The sequence below is a fragment of the Rhamphochromis longiceps genome, linkage group LG10, assembly GCF_057381845.1.
Source record: "Rhamphochromis longiceps isolate RC_006_pf linkage group LG10, R_longiceps_female_GT1.1, whole genome shotgun sequence".
Taxonomy (NCBI): domain Eukaryota; kingdom Metazoa; phylum Chordata; class Actinopteri; order Cichliformes; family Cichlidae; genus Rhamphochromis; species Rhamphochromis longiceps.
In genome coordinates this window covers 35956774-35973263 of record NC_140566.1, presented here as the reverse complement: position 1 = coordinate 35973263, position 16490 = coordinate 35956774, and the positions used below count along the sequence as shown (strand labels likewise).

The window sequence follows — 16490 nt, the reverse complement described above, 5'->3', positions numbered from 1 at the left end:
TATTGCGTTCAATAAACACAGTCTTACTCACAGCCCTGCCCATCGTCTATCGACATGATAGACGATGGGCAGCCTTGTGGGATTTTGTAGCCGCTTCTTGTTCTTCGATAAACCGAGCCGGCTCCAATCAGCCTGAACTCTGTTATCGTGGTTCTGAACTGGTAGATTGTTGCCAGACACACGATGCAACCGACCATCGAGTATCCGGCAGCAAACGTCTCTCCCAAGCCCAGGAGTTTCATTAAGGGACCAGCTGATCAAATTATTCTTCTTTAGGTTTTCAGAGAACAAGTCTGGGAGACTCTCTGAGCGTTAGAGAATAAGCGAGACTATACAAACGAGAAGCCAAACAGGAAAGATAAGAGAGAGGGAGAAGGAGAAAGTGCGACGGCCTCCGTCAAGAGCCAAGGGAAGAAGCTTCCTGCAGTGAGACAAAAGCAGAGTTCCTGGCTCTGAACTCAACTCGTCACTGATTCATTCTCGTTTTTTTACTAATAAAAAACAAAAACAAACGACAGTAAACAAAATACAGTCGAGTAAATCAGAGCATTGTGGGACGGCCGCCTCGTTAAGCTCGTTAAGACCGGAGCGCACCTGTGTCACCGTCAAATGCAGTTTTCTAAGCATCAAACACGTCCAGCTGTGACTCCGCCCCCTTCGGGTAACAGTTCACACCCACTTTCACATTAGTCACAGAAGCAGATCCCGTGGGGCAGAGCTTCCTCGTGAGGTCACATTTCACCTATTGACATCACACTGAAACCCCGCCCCTTTCACAGTGTCCTCTGTGCTCTGTCCATTAGCAGACAGCTGGCTGATGGGAGTCGTTTTCTCCTCCTCTGTCACAGCGACCGCCTCAGAAGAGCAGCGGGGGTTTGGTGAACACTCGGTGCTCTGCAAAAAACAGAGAAGAAGAAAAAACAGGAAGTGTCAGACAGCTTCGGTGTGACACTTCCTGTTTACACTGACCAGGTGAGGTCAGAGCTGCAGGCACGAGCATCAGCGTCTGCAGTGGTCTGATCACGGCTTCACCCTAACTGACCTAAACGCACTGAAGCTTGTAAACCTTCGTCTGTTTCTGTCACAGAGTCTAAAACACCAACAGCTGAGTTTAAACAGCAGAGGGAGAAAAACTCCAACATTCAAATATTTCAGAGATGAGGAAGCGACGAGTGTGACGCTCTGCTGATACACCTGTGGTCACTAACACACTCAGCACTGCATGTACTGCAGTACCGAGTGTCGTCCTGTCTCTGAGCTGTGTTATTATGGCGTCTGTGTGGAGGAAGCTGGCGCGGCGTCTGTGACGCGCTTCGTTACCGTGAGCTGCAGCGTTCTCCTGATGGGTGTTCTCCAGCTCGCTTTCCGGAGTCACAGCATCTGAAAACCAACAGGAAGTCAAGGACATGAAGACATGGAGTAAGTGCATATGAGAGCATGAGGGTGGGAATGGATGTTTGTGTCTGTGTGTGCCTGTATGTCTGTGTCTATATGTCAGGTTGGGTATCAGACGCCACCTCTCTGGGGACATCTCAGGCCCTCCAAGGTTTGGAGGCCTATCTCCCCCTACCACCACTTCCCCTGCCAGTGGCGGACTCCCTCAGGTGTCGGTGCGTTGGTGGTTCTTTGTGTCCGGGGATGGGCGTCCAGGTACACACCGGCTCACTCCTTGGCGGCCGCTTATCGGGGCCTGGAGCCTGGGGCTCGCTCGGGCCACTTCGGAGGTGGGGTGCCCCCGGCCTCTCGGCCTGGGGCTCGGTCACTCAGGCACGGCTGGCTGCCGGCGGAGCTCACGGGCGCGTCACTGCAACTCCCCCTGGCTTCTGCTCCGCGGCTGCTGAGTGAGCCCTCATCTGGGACTCTCCTCAGCTCTTTCTGGGACAGTGGCGCAGCTGCCCCTCTGTTGGTCTTCCTTGGTCTCTTGTGTTCTGGGGGCCTCTGGATGTCTGGAGTTTTGATCTCCTCCATACCTGCTTCATGCCCTGGAGGACGGGGCTGTGGCCCCCCCACACCCTCTAGCAGATCATTACATGGAGAAACCTTTTAAAAACAAGCGCGTCCATGCTCACAGGTGTACACACGGGTGATCACACCCACAAACTACACCCTTTTTGGCTCCTACCTCAAAGCACACTGTGTTCTGTTGATCTTATGTGCTGCACAATAATGTTTAATATTTAGTATTTACTGTCATATTCCCATATATCATTGTGATGTTGTTTATTCTATTACTCTTGTTCTCTTCTGCTTGTTTTCTTTTTTCTTTCTCAGCAGGTGATCCAGGTGATTGATATATGCATTTTTTTTCTCTGCCTGTTCTGTTGGTTTTTGTTTTTTGCCCTTCTCCCCCGTCCCTCTTCTCAGCTGTTTCTCTTTCCCTCTTTCTTTCTCCCCTTCTTTCCCCCAGTCAAGTCTGTCCCGTGTTCAGTAAGTGAAAATAAAATAAACAATAAAAGGTGAATCAAATGGACCATTACGGCAAGGCTGGGATGGTCAATTTGGTAAAGTAAATCCGTTGGGCATCTTTCTTCGCCTTTAGACAACAATTCTGATGCAAAAGAGCCAAACGGGACAGGCCAAAAAAAAAAAAAAAAAAAAAAAAAAAAAAAAAGGACATGAAGTCAAGAGGGGTGTCCAAATTCTTGGGCTGCCTCCACCTTCGCGGTCTACGTGGGCGGGTTCCTTTGAAGACCGAGAAGGCCGGAAGTAAACAGCTCTGAAACTGGACGGTCTCGCCTTCAGATCTGCGTCACCGCTGTCTCGGTGGAGTTAAATAAACTCGTCCGTCTGCTCCTTGCTGTCTAAAATGTAACAGGACACTGGAGTAAACTCGACCATCTGTTTAATCAGTTTTCTGTTTGACGTTTATTCAGCTGTGTGAAAACCACCCGGGGGATTAATAAAGTTTAATCTAATCTAACCTAATCTAATAACACTGATCTCAGCCAAACCGATTTACTCACGAGCAAATAAAACAAAAAGCCCAACAATAACGTTTTAGGTTGTCTAAGTGTTTTATATATCATGTTTAACCTGAGTAGTGAAAGTCCGCGGTGATCTGAAAGTGATGTGCCGGGAGTTGTGCCGTTCTCGGCTTCAGTGACCCGCGACCTCCCGGCTCGCTGTCGAGCTGGTGGGTAACAGACGTCTCCGAAAACGTTGGACGTCTTGATAAACTGAGCAGATATTTGAAGTTTACACAGCTACATTCTCGCCTGGAAATATGTTAAAAGTTTATTTTGTGACCGAGAAAAAGTAATAAGAGTAAGCCTTACTCAGGGCAGACACACATGGAGACACAACCAGGTCCTCTGGTGTCTGGCTGAGAGCGCAAAAGGAAATCCATCAACGCTCAACCTTTCACAAACCAAGAGGAGCGTCAGTTTTCATCAACATTTGTCCGGGAATGGGACAAGCCGAGGACGAGCCCCTCAACCCCGGACCTGGGCCCGCTGAAGGTTGCCAGGGATTGCAGATGCAAGTGGACTTGGATAATTGGCTAATTTTTCCCACAGAGATCGTAACAACTACTCTGCGACCAGACCTCGTCCTTTGGTCTAACTTGCGTATGTCATTGAGCTGACGGTACCATGGGAGGAAGCAACTGTGGAAGCGTTTGAGCGTAAGAAGCTGCGGTATGCCAACTTGGCAGCTGAGGCAGAGGACAGACGCTGGAAGATCAAGGTGCGCCCGGTGGAAGTGGGGTGCAGGGGCTTTGTTGCTAGTACAACAGCAAAACTGCTCAGAGAGATTGGGATCAGAGGACAGGCACAACGGCAGGCTATAAGAGAGCTAGCTAACACTGCTGTCCTTCAACGCACATATTAAACAAATATGTAAGACTGCGTTCTTCCATTTGTGCAACATCTCTAAAGTTAGAAATATCCTGTCTCAGAGTGACGCTGAAAAACTAGTTCATGCATTTATTACTTCCAGGCTGGACGACTGTAATTCATTATTATCAGGAAGTCCTAAAAACTCCCTGAAAGCCTTCAGCTGATCCAAAATGCTGCAGCAAGAGTCCTGACAGGGACTAGAAAGAGAGAGCAGATTTCTCCTGTTTTGGCTTCCTGTTAAATCCAGAATTCAAAATCCTGCTCCTCACATACAAGGTCTTAAATAATCAGGCCCCATCTTATCTTAATGACCTTGTAGTACCATATCAGCCTATTAGAGCACTTCGCTCTCGCTCTGCAGGCCTACTTGTTGTTCCTAGAGTATTTAACAGTAGAATGGGAGGCAGAGCCTTCAGTTTTCAGGCCCCTCTTCTGTGGAACCAGCTTCCAGTTTGGATTCAGGAGACAGACACTATCTCTACTTTCAAGATTAGGCTTCAAACTTTCCTTTTTGCTAAAGCATATAGTTAGGGCTGGACCAGGTGACCCTGAATCCTCCCTTAGTTATGCTGCAATAGACGTAGGCTGCCGGGGATTCCCATGATGCATTGGGTGTTTCTTCTTCACTCACTGTATTAACAGACCTCTCTGCATTGAATCATATCTGTTATTAACCTCTGTCTCTCTTCCACAGCATGTCTTTATCCTGTCTTCCTTCTCTCACCCCAACCAATCACAGCAGATGGCCCCGCCCCTCCCTGAGCCTGGTTCTGCAGGAGGTTTCTTCCTGTTAAAAGGGAGTTTTTCCTTCCCACTGTCGCCAAAGTGCTTGTTCATAGGGGGTCATATGATTGGTGGGTTTTTCTCTGTATCTATGAAGCGCCTTGAGGCGACTTTTGTTGTGATTTGGCGCTATATAAATAAAATTGAATTGAATTGAATTGCTGAGAGGACCAGTCACTGGCTATGGCTAAAAAGGGCTGACATCACTTGGGCAGCTAAGGCAGTCAGCTAACCGCGATACACATGCCAAGGATTGATCGTGGTGGGCCTGCCTCAGCAGGGGGCGTCAAAGGGTAAAACATAACATTAGAAGTTTTGCTGGTTGACTGCTACAGCTGTCTCAGTGCCTCCTGGGGACTGCGCAGTTAACCTCATGGTACTGAAACTAAAAAGAAGAATGAAAAATATTCCGCTCTTCTCTCCTCTGCTCTTCTTCCCTTTTCTGGGAGGCAGTGGGGAGGTAGAGCGCACAGCCCGATCCAGCGGGGAGGTGTGGGAAGCCAGATCGGGTGCCCCCCTTCCGGCTCTCCTCTCTGCTCTCTCCTATCTTATCTTACTTACTTGTCTTACTTCTCTCTGTCACCTTTTCTGTCTCTTTGAAGAAGTGAGGCTCCATAAATGCTAAAGAGGTAAGTATTATGTGGACAAGAAACAGGGTAACTATGTGCGAATGCTGTTTGTTGATTACAGTTCAGCGTTTAACACAATAGTGCCCTGCAGACTGTTCACAAAGCTGAGGGATCTGGGACTTAACAGCCGTCTGTGTGCATGGGTGTTGGACTTCCTCACTGGCAGAACTCAGGTGGTGAGGGTGGGCAGGTGCTTCTCCAACAGCATCACCATCAACACAGGAGCACCTCAGGGATGTGTCCTCTCGCCACTGCTCTACTCCCTCTACACTTCAGACTGTGTGGCCACCCATGGCTCCAACACCATTGTGAAGTTTGCTGACGACACAGTGGTGTTGGGTGCCATCTCCAACAACGATGAGGCGGCCTACATGGATGAAGTGAAGAATCTGGCATCGTGGTGCCAGGACAACCACCTCCAGCTGAACGTCAGCAAGACCAAGGAGCTGGTGGTGGACTTCAGAAGGGGTCAGCACAGAGACTACAAGCCCATTATCATCAATGGAGCTCCAGTGGAGAGGGTGCAGTCCTTCAAGTATCTTGGTGTCCACATCTCCTCAGACCTGACATGGGCTGCCCACATTCAGGTCCAGACCAAAAAGGCTAGGCAGCGCCTGTACCACCTACGACAACTGAGGAAGTTCAGGGTCTCTCCAAAGATCCTCAGGATTTTCTATACAGGCGCTGTGGAGAGCATCCTCACACAGAACATGACATCGTGGTTCGGGAACAGCTGTGTGAAGGACCAAAAAGCTCTCCAGAGAGTGATCCGTACAGCAGAACGCTGCTGCAGGATTGCTCTCCCCCCGCTTCAGGACACCTACACCAGGAGATGCCGGACTAGAGCAGCGCAGATACTGAAGGACCCGTCCCATCCTGGCAACAAACTGTTCCAACTTCTGCAATCTGGTAGAAGGTTCCGCATCTTCCGGGCAAGGACAGAGAGACTCAAGAGGAGCTTCTATCCCCAAGCCATCCGTGCCCTAAACACACACACCCGCCCTCTCACATCATCTATAATTGACTGAGTCAGGACTCTTCCAGACACTAAACCAAGGCACAATGTACATTTCAATTCCTTTAATTTTAAATATGTTTATATTGTCTATCCTGTAAAATAGTCAGATGTCTATTCATATTAATGTACAGAATTCACCTGCTTGCTGCTACTACTGCACATGCACAATGTATATACTATATATATATATATATATATATATATATATATATATATATATATATATGTGTATATATATATATATATATTAGGGGTGCAACGATACACAAAATTCACGGTTCGGTTCGATACTTTGGTGTCACGGTTCGATATTTTTTCGATACAAAAAAAAATGTTCATGCCTTTTTAATTTGTCATTTATTAAAATTATAAATATATATTTTAACACAAAAGTACAGTTTTTAAATTTAACCCTAACCCTTGTGCGTGTTGTTTTTTAGCTCGTCATATTGCAGCCACAGAAATTCTTTTGTCCATGAAACCATAAAGCTGCACTTTCTTTTTGCCTTATAGTCTGATTTGTCATAACTTCTCCGTTTTGTGGTAAGCTTTTCTTTGGCTGTCACTTCTTCACCCTGACCTGTCTTATTTGGCTCAGCAGAACTAAAATATATATCTGTCTGTGAAGGTTCTCAGTCATCCAGGTCATCGTAGTGAAATATATATCCTGCCGCACTCACATAAGCTCAGCGATTCTCTGCGCGATCAACCTCTCACATGTTTAAGCTGCGGGAGATTTCACTTGTCATGTTTGCATAGTAAGCTAACGATTAATAAGACGATGTCAGAGGAATTGGTGCACAAATTATCATCACTCACAGATCAGTGCTGTCGCTCTCTATACACAGTTCGCACGATTGCAAAGTGAAAGCAAAAAAACAAGCGCAAATTCAAACACGATTTCAATATGTCACATATTGACAGTGGCTCACCGATGCCAATGACATAATTACCCAGCTACATTTCTGAAAGAATGCAAAAGCATTGACATATATTTTTCCTTCCTACAATAGCCCGACGGGCAGGGAAGAGATAGATTTTGGTAGCCCGACTGGAAAAATCGCTAGCTCCGGGACATCGGGCTAGCGATATTGCGAGCCCTGTATCTGATTGAGGAATCACTCATCTTTGGAAAAGAGAGTTTATTACAGAGAAATGTCTCTTTCCAAAATAAAAGCTCTACTATCCGCTTCTTCTGGGCTATATTCTCAGCAGCATATTAAACATATCAGGTCCCCATAAGGAGAATCCTGTGCTAACAGCTGTCTAAATGACTCGGCTAAAGTTAGTAGCATGCTTGTTGTTTTTGTCTTTGCACTAGGATGATGTCGGTGTAAATGTGCAGTCATATTCGTTGTGTTCCCACTAGTGCTTTCAGGTTAATCTCGTTGAAATGACCTTAACGCCACAACACGGCAAATCTCCGTTAACGAGCTACCGCCGATCGCCCCGTGCATGGGGCTAGACGGCCAACAAGTTAACGAGCTAACTGCGCTAACACACTAGCTCCCACCCATGTAATTGAGCATTGCATGGCACATCCAACATACTGTTTTACTTTAGTCCATGACTCGCTTACCTTCAGGGTCATACGTCACATGAAAACCAAAATAATTCCAAACACCAGATCTGAATGAGGGTGGGGAGGTCCACTTCTGTCTCGCTAGCTTGCCCTGCGCTCTTCCTTCTGACCATGCTGTCTGTGTTGAGCGCTCAGTGAATCTGCGTTCGACTACTCCGCCTAGGCTGCACTCTCGAGCCTAGGCGGAGTAGTCAAATGCAGATTCACTGAGCGCTCAACACAGACAGCATCGTCAGAAGGAAAGTTGATAAAATAAATTACAAATTTTGTATTGTTCTTTTTTTTTTCCCCTTTGGTTTTCTTTCTTTCTCTCCCCCTCTTTCTTTCATTCTTTCCCCCTGTCCTATCCCACAGTCATGTCTGTCCCGTTTGCAACTGAAAATAAAATAAATTCATAATTATAATAAAGGTCAATCAAATGGACCAATATGATGATCCACTTAAAATAAATCCTCTTGGCATCTTTCTTGGCCTCAAGACAACAATTCTGATGGCTATAGATCCAAACGGGACACAAAAAAAATAAAAAATAAAAAATTGAAAAAAATTGTATTGTTCGATACATATGCGTACCGAACCGAAAGCACTGTATCGAACGGTTCAATATCGATACGAATATCGTTGCACCCTAATATATATATATATATATATATATAATGTTCTTCCTCTACACCCCCCCCCCCCCCAATTTTTGCACATGTCGAGGAGCGTGTCAGGCTACATTTCACTGTGTGTTATACTTGTATAACTATGCATGTGACAAATAAAGAACCTTGAACCTTATTTCTCAGTTGCAGTGAATAGATAGAAAATAAACTGTAGGAAACTAAACAGAAGAAAGAAGAAGAGATATAACAATTTAACATAAACCAGTGACACTCCAGGGCCTGATCAACCCTGGCAGGGCCTCCTTGGATGAGGGATTCTAGTGATAATGGCCGAAACACCCGATGAATCCAAGGTCCACAACTGATGATGTGTCCCAAATTTTAAAATGATAATGCAGATCAGATCTCTAATCCCTAAACCTAACCAAGGAGGGAAAATGGCAGATTAGCCTGGGTAAAAGACTGAAAGTCGTGTGTGCTGCTGGCAAAGTTTCTGTTATGCCTCTCCTCATAACAACCATCCCTCAAAAGTCTCTCCATCTAAAGCATCATCAGGAAGAGTAACATCGAGTCCTTTACGGAATCAATTAAAACTAAGCAGCTGCCGCCATTGTTGAAAACTGGAATTGGCTGGGCCGCGCTATGAATTCTGGGATATGGTGGGCCACGAAGGACACACCCGACCCATCCTTCAAATTCAGGTAAAAGGAGGACACATTTGTCAGCTGCATTCGGAGGAGTCTACAAAGTTGGACAGCCTTCGTTGCGTCGCCAATCACAGGTTAGATACATCTCAGCCAATCACAGGTTAGATACATCTCAGCCAATCACAGGTTAGATACATCTCAGCCAATCACAGGTTAGATACAGCTCAGCCAATCACAGGTTAGATACAGCTCAGCCAATCACAGGTTAGATACAGCTCAGCCAATCACAGGTTAGATACACCTCAGCCAATCACAGGTTAGATACACCTCAGCCAATCACAGGTTAGATACACCTCAGCCAATCACAGGTTAGATACACCTCAGCCAATCACAGGTTAGATACACCTCAGCCAATCACAGGTTAGATACACCTCAGCCAATCACAAGTTAGATACATCTCAGCCAATCACAGGTTAGATACATCTCAGCCAATCACAGGTTAGATACATCTCAGCCAATCACAAGTTAGATACATCTCAGCCAATCACAAGTTAGATACAGCTCAGCCAATCACAAGTTAGATACAGCTCAGCCAATCACAAGTTAGATACAGCTCAGCCAATCACAAGTTAGATACATCTCAGCCAATCACAAGTTAGATACACCTCAGCCAATCACAGGTTAGATACACCTCAGCCAATCACAGGTTAGATACACCTCAGCCAATCACAGGTTAGATACACCTCAGCCAATCACAAGTTAGATACAGCTCAGCCAATCACAGGTTAGATACAGCTCAGCCAATCACAGGTTAGATACACCTCAGCCAATCACAAGTTAGATACAGCTCAGCCAATCACAAGTTAGATACAGCTCAGCCAATCACAGGTTAGATACAGCTCCTGTGCTCTGCTGCTTGTTCACCTGTGAGGCCGTCCGAGTGTTTGAGCGCTCGCTCCACCTGCTCTCTCCTCCTCGACTCCAGCGCCTCCTGCAGCTTCCTCTTTGCCTTCTTCTCCTTCTTCAGCCTCCGCTGGATCGACACTGATGAGGAAGATGAGACGAAGAGGACAGGTAGTGTGAACAGTTCTCACCTCTCTCACCTCTAGTCCATTAGAGCTCACTTGACCTCTGACCTGTTACACCTGTCTCACCTCTGTTGTGCAGCTCGGAGCTCAGCTGTCTCTGCAGAGTCTGTCGGGCGTCCCTCTCTCTCTCCAGCTCCAGCTTTAACTCTTTCCTCTCCTGCTGGCTCTGTTTGTCCTGAGAGCGAGCGCTCTCCACCGCCACCTTCAGGAGACCCTGAGAAACACACGCAGGTAAGTCCCTGATGTTCTCAGGTACTTTTCGTCTCTGCATCTCTGATGTTCCCTCACAGTATTTTAAATTCTGCACATTAACATGTCTCAGATTCCCGAGTTCCCACATCCTCGTCATGTAACCTTGTATTGATTTCACATTTGCTCAATTTGAAATATTCCAGTCTCAGCTTTTTGATTTCATGGTCAACATTCCTCCTCATGAGCTGAATTGATGTCTCGACTGTAGAGGAATTTCTTTTACTTACGTATTAATCACATTATTTTATTGTATGATGCCTTGGTGCCACTGGATTTTAACTGTCTGACACTCATACGTTAAGACAAATGGTGGGGGTCTAGTAAGGAAGTTGGGGGAAGCAGACAACTCCACAGGAAGAGTCTTTTGTCTCTTCGAGGACTCTGGGAGGCAGCAAGGGAGTGTGAACCTTAAGGTGTGAAACAGCTGTGCACTGCCTTTTGTTCCTGGAGAAGGCATTTAACTGAGAGCCATGCTAGGCTCAGGGAGACTCTGCTGACCTGCCCCGCGGTCATGCAGGCTCCACCAAGCTTGGTTTTCTGTTCTTTGTGTTTGATTAAAGAATGTTAGCTACTGCTCACCGCTCGTCTGCAGGCTTTATTTAAGGGAAAACTTCCACAACACTACATTGATGTCTCTATATGAATATTTCACCTCCATCATCTCGGTCTGTCACCTGTATGTTGGTCAGCAGCGTCTCCATCGATGACAGACCCTCAGCCAATAGGAACGGAGCAAAGGTGGGGTTTGTGTGTTTGATTGACAGTGACTGGGAGGTGAGTGCCAGCTTCTCATAGGTTGGTTTGATGAGGGGGAGGGGCAGCAGGCTGTCCTCTGCAGGTAGGAGAAAAGCAGCTTAAACAAAAATAAAAACATCTGGACTTTATTGTACTTTAATGTTCTACGTCATCATCTGTTCTCGCTGCTGTCGTACACGATCTCCACAGTAGAACCATCACTGGCGCTACACTGTCATGTCTTACATTAGCTCGGTCACTGCTGATACCAACAGCAGAGGGCGATCTCACGAGCTGAAGCTAAAGTCAGGCCCATTATCTGCATGTTATCCTGTTCTGAGTTACACATGCAGTCGTCCTTTAAACTGAGTCTGATGGACGAGCCGAGGATGAAGCTGAACCAGGGCCACAGACTCAGAGACATAAATATCAGTTGGGCCGGAGTCTGTATCCAAACACCTCAGGACCCGTTACTGTTCATGTACCAGCTGCTCCTCTCTCACACACACACACACACACACACACACACACACACACACACACACACACACACACACACCTTTTTCTTTCAAAGCCTGTTTGATGTTTCCTGGCTCCCCATCTGTAGTGTGAACACATGAAAACGTGCAGATCAGTGACTGTGTGCGTGTGTGTTCTTGTTTAGAAGTATTGTGGGGACATACTGTTACAATCACATTACGGGGACTTTGAGGCGACAAAGAGCAAAGCTGTCATAGTTCACATAAGTATGTCTACTGTGAGTGGTTACCCAGCTCTGGTGTTTGTGCTGGTGGAAGGGGTGATGATGATGATGATGATGAAGATGCCCTAGAAGGCGATTGGCTGGTTGGTTCCTGTGGGTGGAGCTCATCATCGCTGGGAGTGGGGGAGGGGCTACCTAGAGGAGACTCCTGAACACACACTTAGCATTAGTGCTGGTAATATTAACACTGCTAGCATTAGTCCCTTTAGCATTGGCTCTTTTGGCATTAGCTCTGGTACTTTTGCTGCTGCTAGCTTTTACCTTGCTCTCTTCTGTGTGGACCTGTGACACAACGGCCATGTTTGCTAAATCACTGAGCTGACTCATGTGATTCATCGCCATAGCAACACTGGCAGGAGGCAAGCCCACAGGGAGGATGGGATGTGGCATAACCATAAATGGAAGGTCTGACAGGCCTGAGGAGGGCGGACACAGATAAGTTATGTGCTGTGACGCTAAGCTAACAATGATCAGGCGTCCAATGAGAAGAGAGCGGTGACTCACGGTTGGCTAACAGCGAGCTCTGCTGCTGCAAAGTGTTGAAATGTAGGGATGCCGAACCAGCAGGAGGCGCTACAACTGAGGGGGGAGGAGAGAGGAGCTGCTGCTCCTTTTCCCAGGATCCTTCACTGCCTCCTGCTGAGGGAACAAAGGTTTAGACTTTGGTGCCGTCCTTTGATTTGCTATAGTGTCAGATTGGAATAAACTGATGGAATCGAACCCGTGTCCTCGTTCTCCGACTCAGGTCTGCTGTAAGGTCGCTGCTGATCACTGCTGCCATGGAAACGCATCATCATCCGCATCTTCTGGAGCCTCAGAATCTCGGCCATCGCTGCCGCCGCTGTCAGCCCTGCAGACAGGAGAACAAAGAGTGATGGCAGAGTGTGTCCTGAAGGGGGCGCCGCTGCACTCACAAAAGAAGGGTTTGGATTGTTTCTGCTGTAAATGTTTGATGAGATGTGTGGAGATGATGATGATGATGTGAAGAATCCGTTTAGTCCTTCAGAAATCAGAGCGAGACTGAATCGTCTTTGTTGGTCATGAAAGCTTTTTTCTTCCTAGAGAGGAGGAGGAGGAGGAGGTGATGAAGGTAACTGTTTTCAGGAAGTTGCTGACTGATCAATAATTAACAACCCTGGCAGCCTGAAAGTCTCCAGTGACTGCTGGTGTCTCTCGACCATCTATCTCTCCCTGCAGCCACTTGGCCCAGTTAATTAGCTGCACCAATTAATTCGATGCTAATGAGTGGTCGGTCTCCCTGTGGCTTGTTAAATGAACAAAAACACAAAGAAAGTTTGATCCTTTTGTTCTGCAGCAGATTCTGTGAGAGTGACAGCCATGGGTGATTAGCCTAGCTTAGCACAAAGACTGGAAGTAAGGGGAAACTGTTAGCATGGTGACCTCGTGTGTGAAGTCTCATCACAGCAGCAAACTGACCTTGAGTTCTCCTGTTCTCTCAGTATTGAAATAAAACACCTGCTCTTATTGTGGAAGAACATTCAGCAGGAAGGAGATGCTGGTGCAGGAAGTGACAGTCTGACAACCTGTGACTGTGAAATGTTTCATTTCTTAAATGTGTTCATGCACGCTCAGTCATCCAGGAAAGGAAATCCTGAAAGTTGATTCTGTTCATCTGGATGTTTTCAGTGGGAGAAACGTTTCATCATCATCATCAGGTGACGTCTTCAGTCTTAGCTGACTGCAGGTATCAACCTTATAAACAGGACATTTGCATAATGACTGAAACCAGCAGGGTTAGGGTTAGGTCACAATGTGCTGGTAGGTCAGTTTATGATCATTAATATGCAAATTCTCATGACCATTGATCAACAACCACTGATCAATAACCATGAGTCCCATTCACAGAGAGGTGGGGAATGGCTGCAATCACAGCATTGTAAGATGGTGACAGATGTACCCTTAGGCCCCTCCTCCATTCAGAGATGGTCTTTCCCTTTTCACGTAAATGGCCTCCTTGACTCCGCCCTCAAACCAGCGTTCCTCCCTGTCCAGGATGTTACATCCTCATCACTGAAGGAGTGTCCACTGGGCTGGTACTCATGTCAGCTGACACTGAAGAAGTCACCTGATGATGATGAGATGTTTCTCCCGCTGAAAACATCACTGAAGATGGTGATGATGACAGGACGGAGCACATACCAAACCTTTCACCTCTGTCACTGCGGACACACCTGACAGCTTAATGAAAAAACACACACACACACACACACACACACACACACACACACACACACACACACACACACACACACACACACACACACACACACACACACACACACACACACACACACACACTGCGTCCTGCAGACAGACCGTGCGGTTGCTGAGCAACAGGAAACAGCTGTTCCTCCTTCACTGCACACGATGTAGACGACAAACAGGATGAATTCATCAAAGTGACACGACTTTGATTTTATTCATCTGTTTATCCCGAGAGCAGCCGCATGCTTCAACTTCCTGTTCCACACACACACGGGAAAGGCACACACTGATTTTCAGTGCAGAGCTCAGAGGGCTTCAAACAGCGGTCCAGATTTCATCAGCTGATGTGCGTGTGCAGAGTTTGAGGAGGAAATAGAAACAGCCTCCATCAGTTCATCAGAACTGGCCAATCACAGAGCTGTTAGAAGTAATCCTGTCAGTGAGGAGGAGGAAGATGAAGCAGCTGTTTCACAGCTGCAGAGCCGTGCTGATGGAGACTGATTGGCTGACAGAGTCTGCTGCTCTGAACTAATAAAAGGTGCCGAGTGGCTGATTTGATCCGTGGCTGTTCCTGCAGTGGTTTACACATCCCACATGACTGTCCTCAGGAACGCTGACACACGTCTATTTTGTGGAGAAATGAGAAACCAAAGAGTCAAATCAAAGCCTATGACAATAAAAACATTTCCTCGCAACCTTCTGGTTGCCACATCAGCCCACCTGTTACGCCCCTAGTCTAGGCGTGTAGGGACGCACATAAGGTTGGAGGAGAGAGAGACAAATCCCCGCCCTGGTTCCCAAGCCAAACATCCAAACCAGTTGTGAGTAAAAAGGTGATTTTATTTAAGGAAAAGAAGCATAGCTCCAGGGTGAGCCCAGGCCAAAATAATAAACAAAACCAACTAAGTCCCACCAGAGAAAAACTAACTAAACCCTAAGAAAGAAACAGAACAAACAAATGACAGAGCTATCCCTCGCTCCCTGCCCGGAAAACAGGAGAAAACGGTTCCAAAAGAAAAGGCGGCTCACCCCTTCCGCTTCAGCCCAAGAGTGCCTACGCTCTCAGCTAATGCACTAGGAGCGGCTTTCACAATTCACGCTCACACAAATACACAAGATAAACACAGGCTGGGAAAACCAGGGTCAGGGTGTCGGCTGTCAAGCTACTCGCTCGCTCCACTCTCTCTCCCTCTCTCTGTGGATCTGTCAGAGCGGCTTTTTGAAGGTAGTCACCTGCTCCATGGTCCAATCAGCCGCTCACTACTCTTCATTAGGGGAGGGACCTGGAAAGAGTCTTAAGCACAGTACAGAAACACAGAAAGAAAACAGCCCACACAGGGTCCTCATGGCCACAGCCGTAACACCACCTCCTCCTGTAACAAGTGTTTAGGTAATAAAAGGTTCAATGATGTGTGTAGTGGCGAATTTCTGTCCCAAGCTTCGAAAAAATCATTCTTCCACTTCTTAATGTGAGCTGTTCAGATTTATTTCTGACTCGTACATACAAACAAAAACTATTTGCTGCTACAGCGCACATTTCCATTGCTGTCCTGGCTCACTCTAACCTGCTACCACACATACGCTGTAATGTTTTCTTGCCCGACACAAATTAAATGCGCAGCATTTATTCTCTAACAACATATCATACAGAATCAAACATGTAACATAATAACTGAAACAGTATCAAAAATATTTCTCTATAGATTGGCTCTAACATTTCCAGCCCCATAATTGGAGGGCGTGAAGACTGACAATTAGCGAACACTTACAAAAGAGCCAAATAACATTAACACTTCCTGTATCACACATGGTCATTCAAATTATCTTTCACAAAACCTGTAATCGACCAGAACATATACTGTATTTTCTCATTCCAAGTTACATGACATTCTCACAGATCAAGCATAGCTTGTCAATGGGTCTTTCTAAGGTGTTAGTCTTTGTCTTGATGATCACACGCCGCACCAGACCCTTAGCATCTGGAATGACACGAAGAACTCTCCCCAACATCCACGAGCTTCACATCCACGAGCTTCTTGGCGCCGACTCGTCGACCACCATTACAATGTCCCCCACAATTACATTTCTTCTGACCTGAGTCCACCTTTGACGCTCTTGAAGCATAGGCAAGTACTCGCGCACCCACCTCTTCCAAAACAAGTCAGCAAGATATTGCACTTGCTTCCAACGGCGGCGCGAGTATGAGTCTTCCTTTCTGAAAAGTCCAGGAGGCAAACCCGGCTTTTTCTTCATCAGTAGCAAGTGGTTAGGAGTCAGTGGTTCCAGGTCTGTTGGATCATCTGTTACTGTAGTCAGCGGTCTG

General features: G+C 46.7%; 1 protein-coding gene across 2 annotated transcripts in view; it reads right to left on the bottom strand.

The window, feature by feature from the left end:
• Positions 1 to 473: 473 nt before the first annotated feature.
• The window catches only part of LOC146661404 (dachshund homolog 2-like), a 27734-nt gene continuing 11717 nt past the window's right edge, over positions 474 to 16490 (bottom strand). Inside the window, exons 3-12 of one of the 2 annotated variants that reach the window (XM_085421490.1) lie at positions 12663 to 12791; positions 12446 to 12577; positions 12203 to 12357; positions 11948 to 12089; positions 11738 to 11779; positions 11118 to 11275; positions 10258 to 10405; positions 10028 to 10147; positions 1321 to 1380; positions 474 to 894 (exon numbers count right to left, since the gene is read on the bottom strand). In XM_085421490.1, the coding sequence (XP_085277616.1) occupies positions 857 to 894; positions 1321 to 1380; positions 10028 to 10147; positions 10258 to 10405; positions 11118 to 11275; positions 11738 to 11779; positions 11948 to 12089; positions 12203 to 12357; positions 12446 to 12577; positions 12663 to 12791 (1124 nt within the window). In that variant the 3' untranslated portion in view covers positions 474 to 856. Of the gene's footprint in view, positions 895 to 1320; positions 1381 to 10027; positions 10148 to 10257; positions 10406 to 11117; positions 11276 to 11737; positions 11780 to 11947; positions 12090 to 12202; positions 12358 to 12445; positions 12581 to 12662; positions 12792 to 16490 lie in introns of both variants that reach the window. The other variant, XM_085421491.1, reaches the window with a different exon arrangement.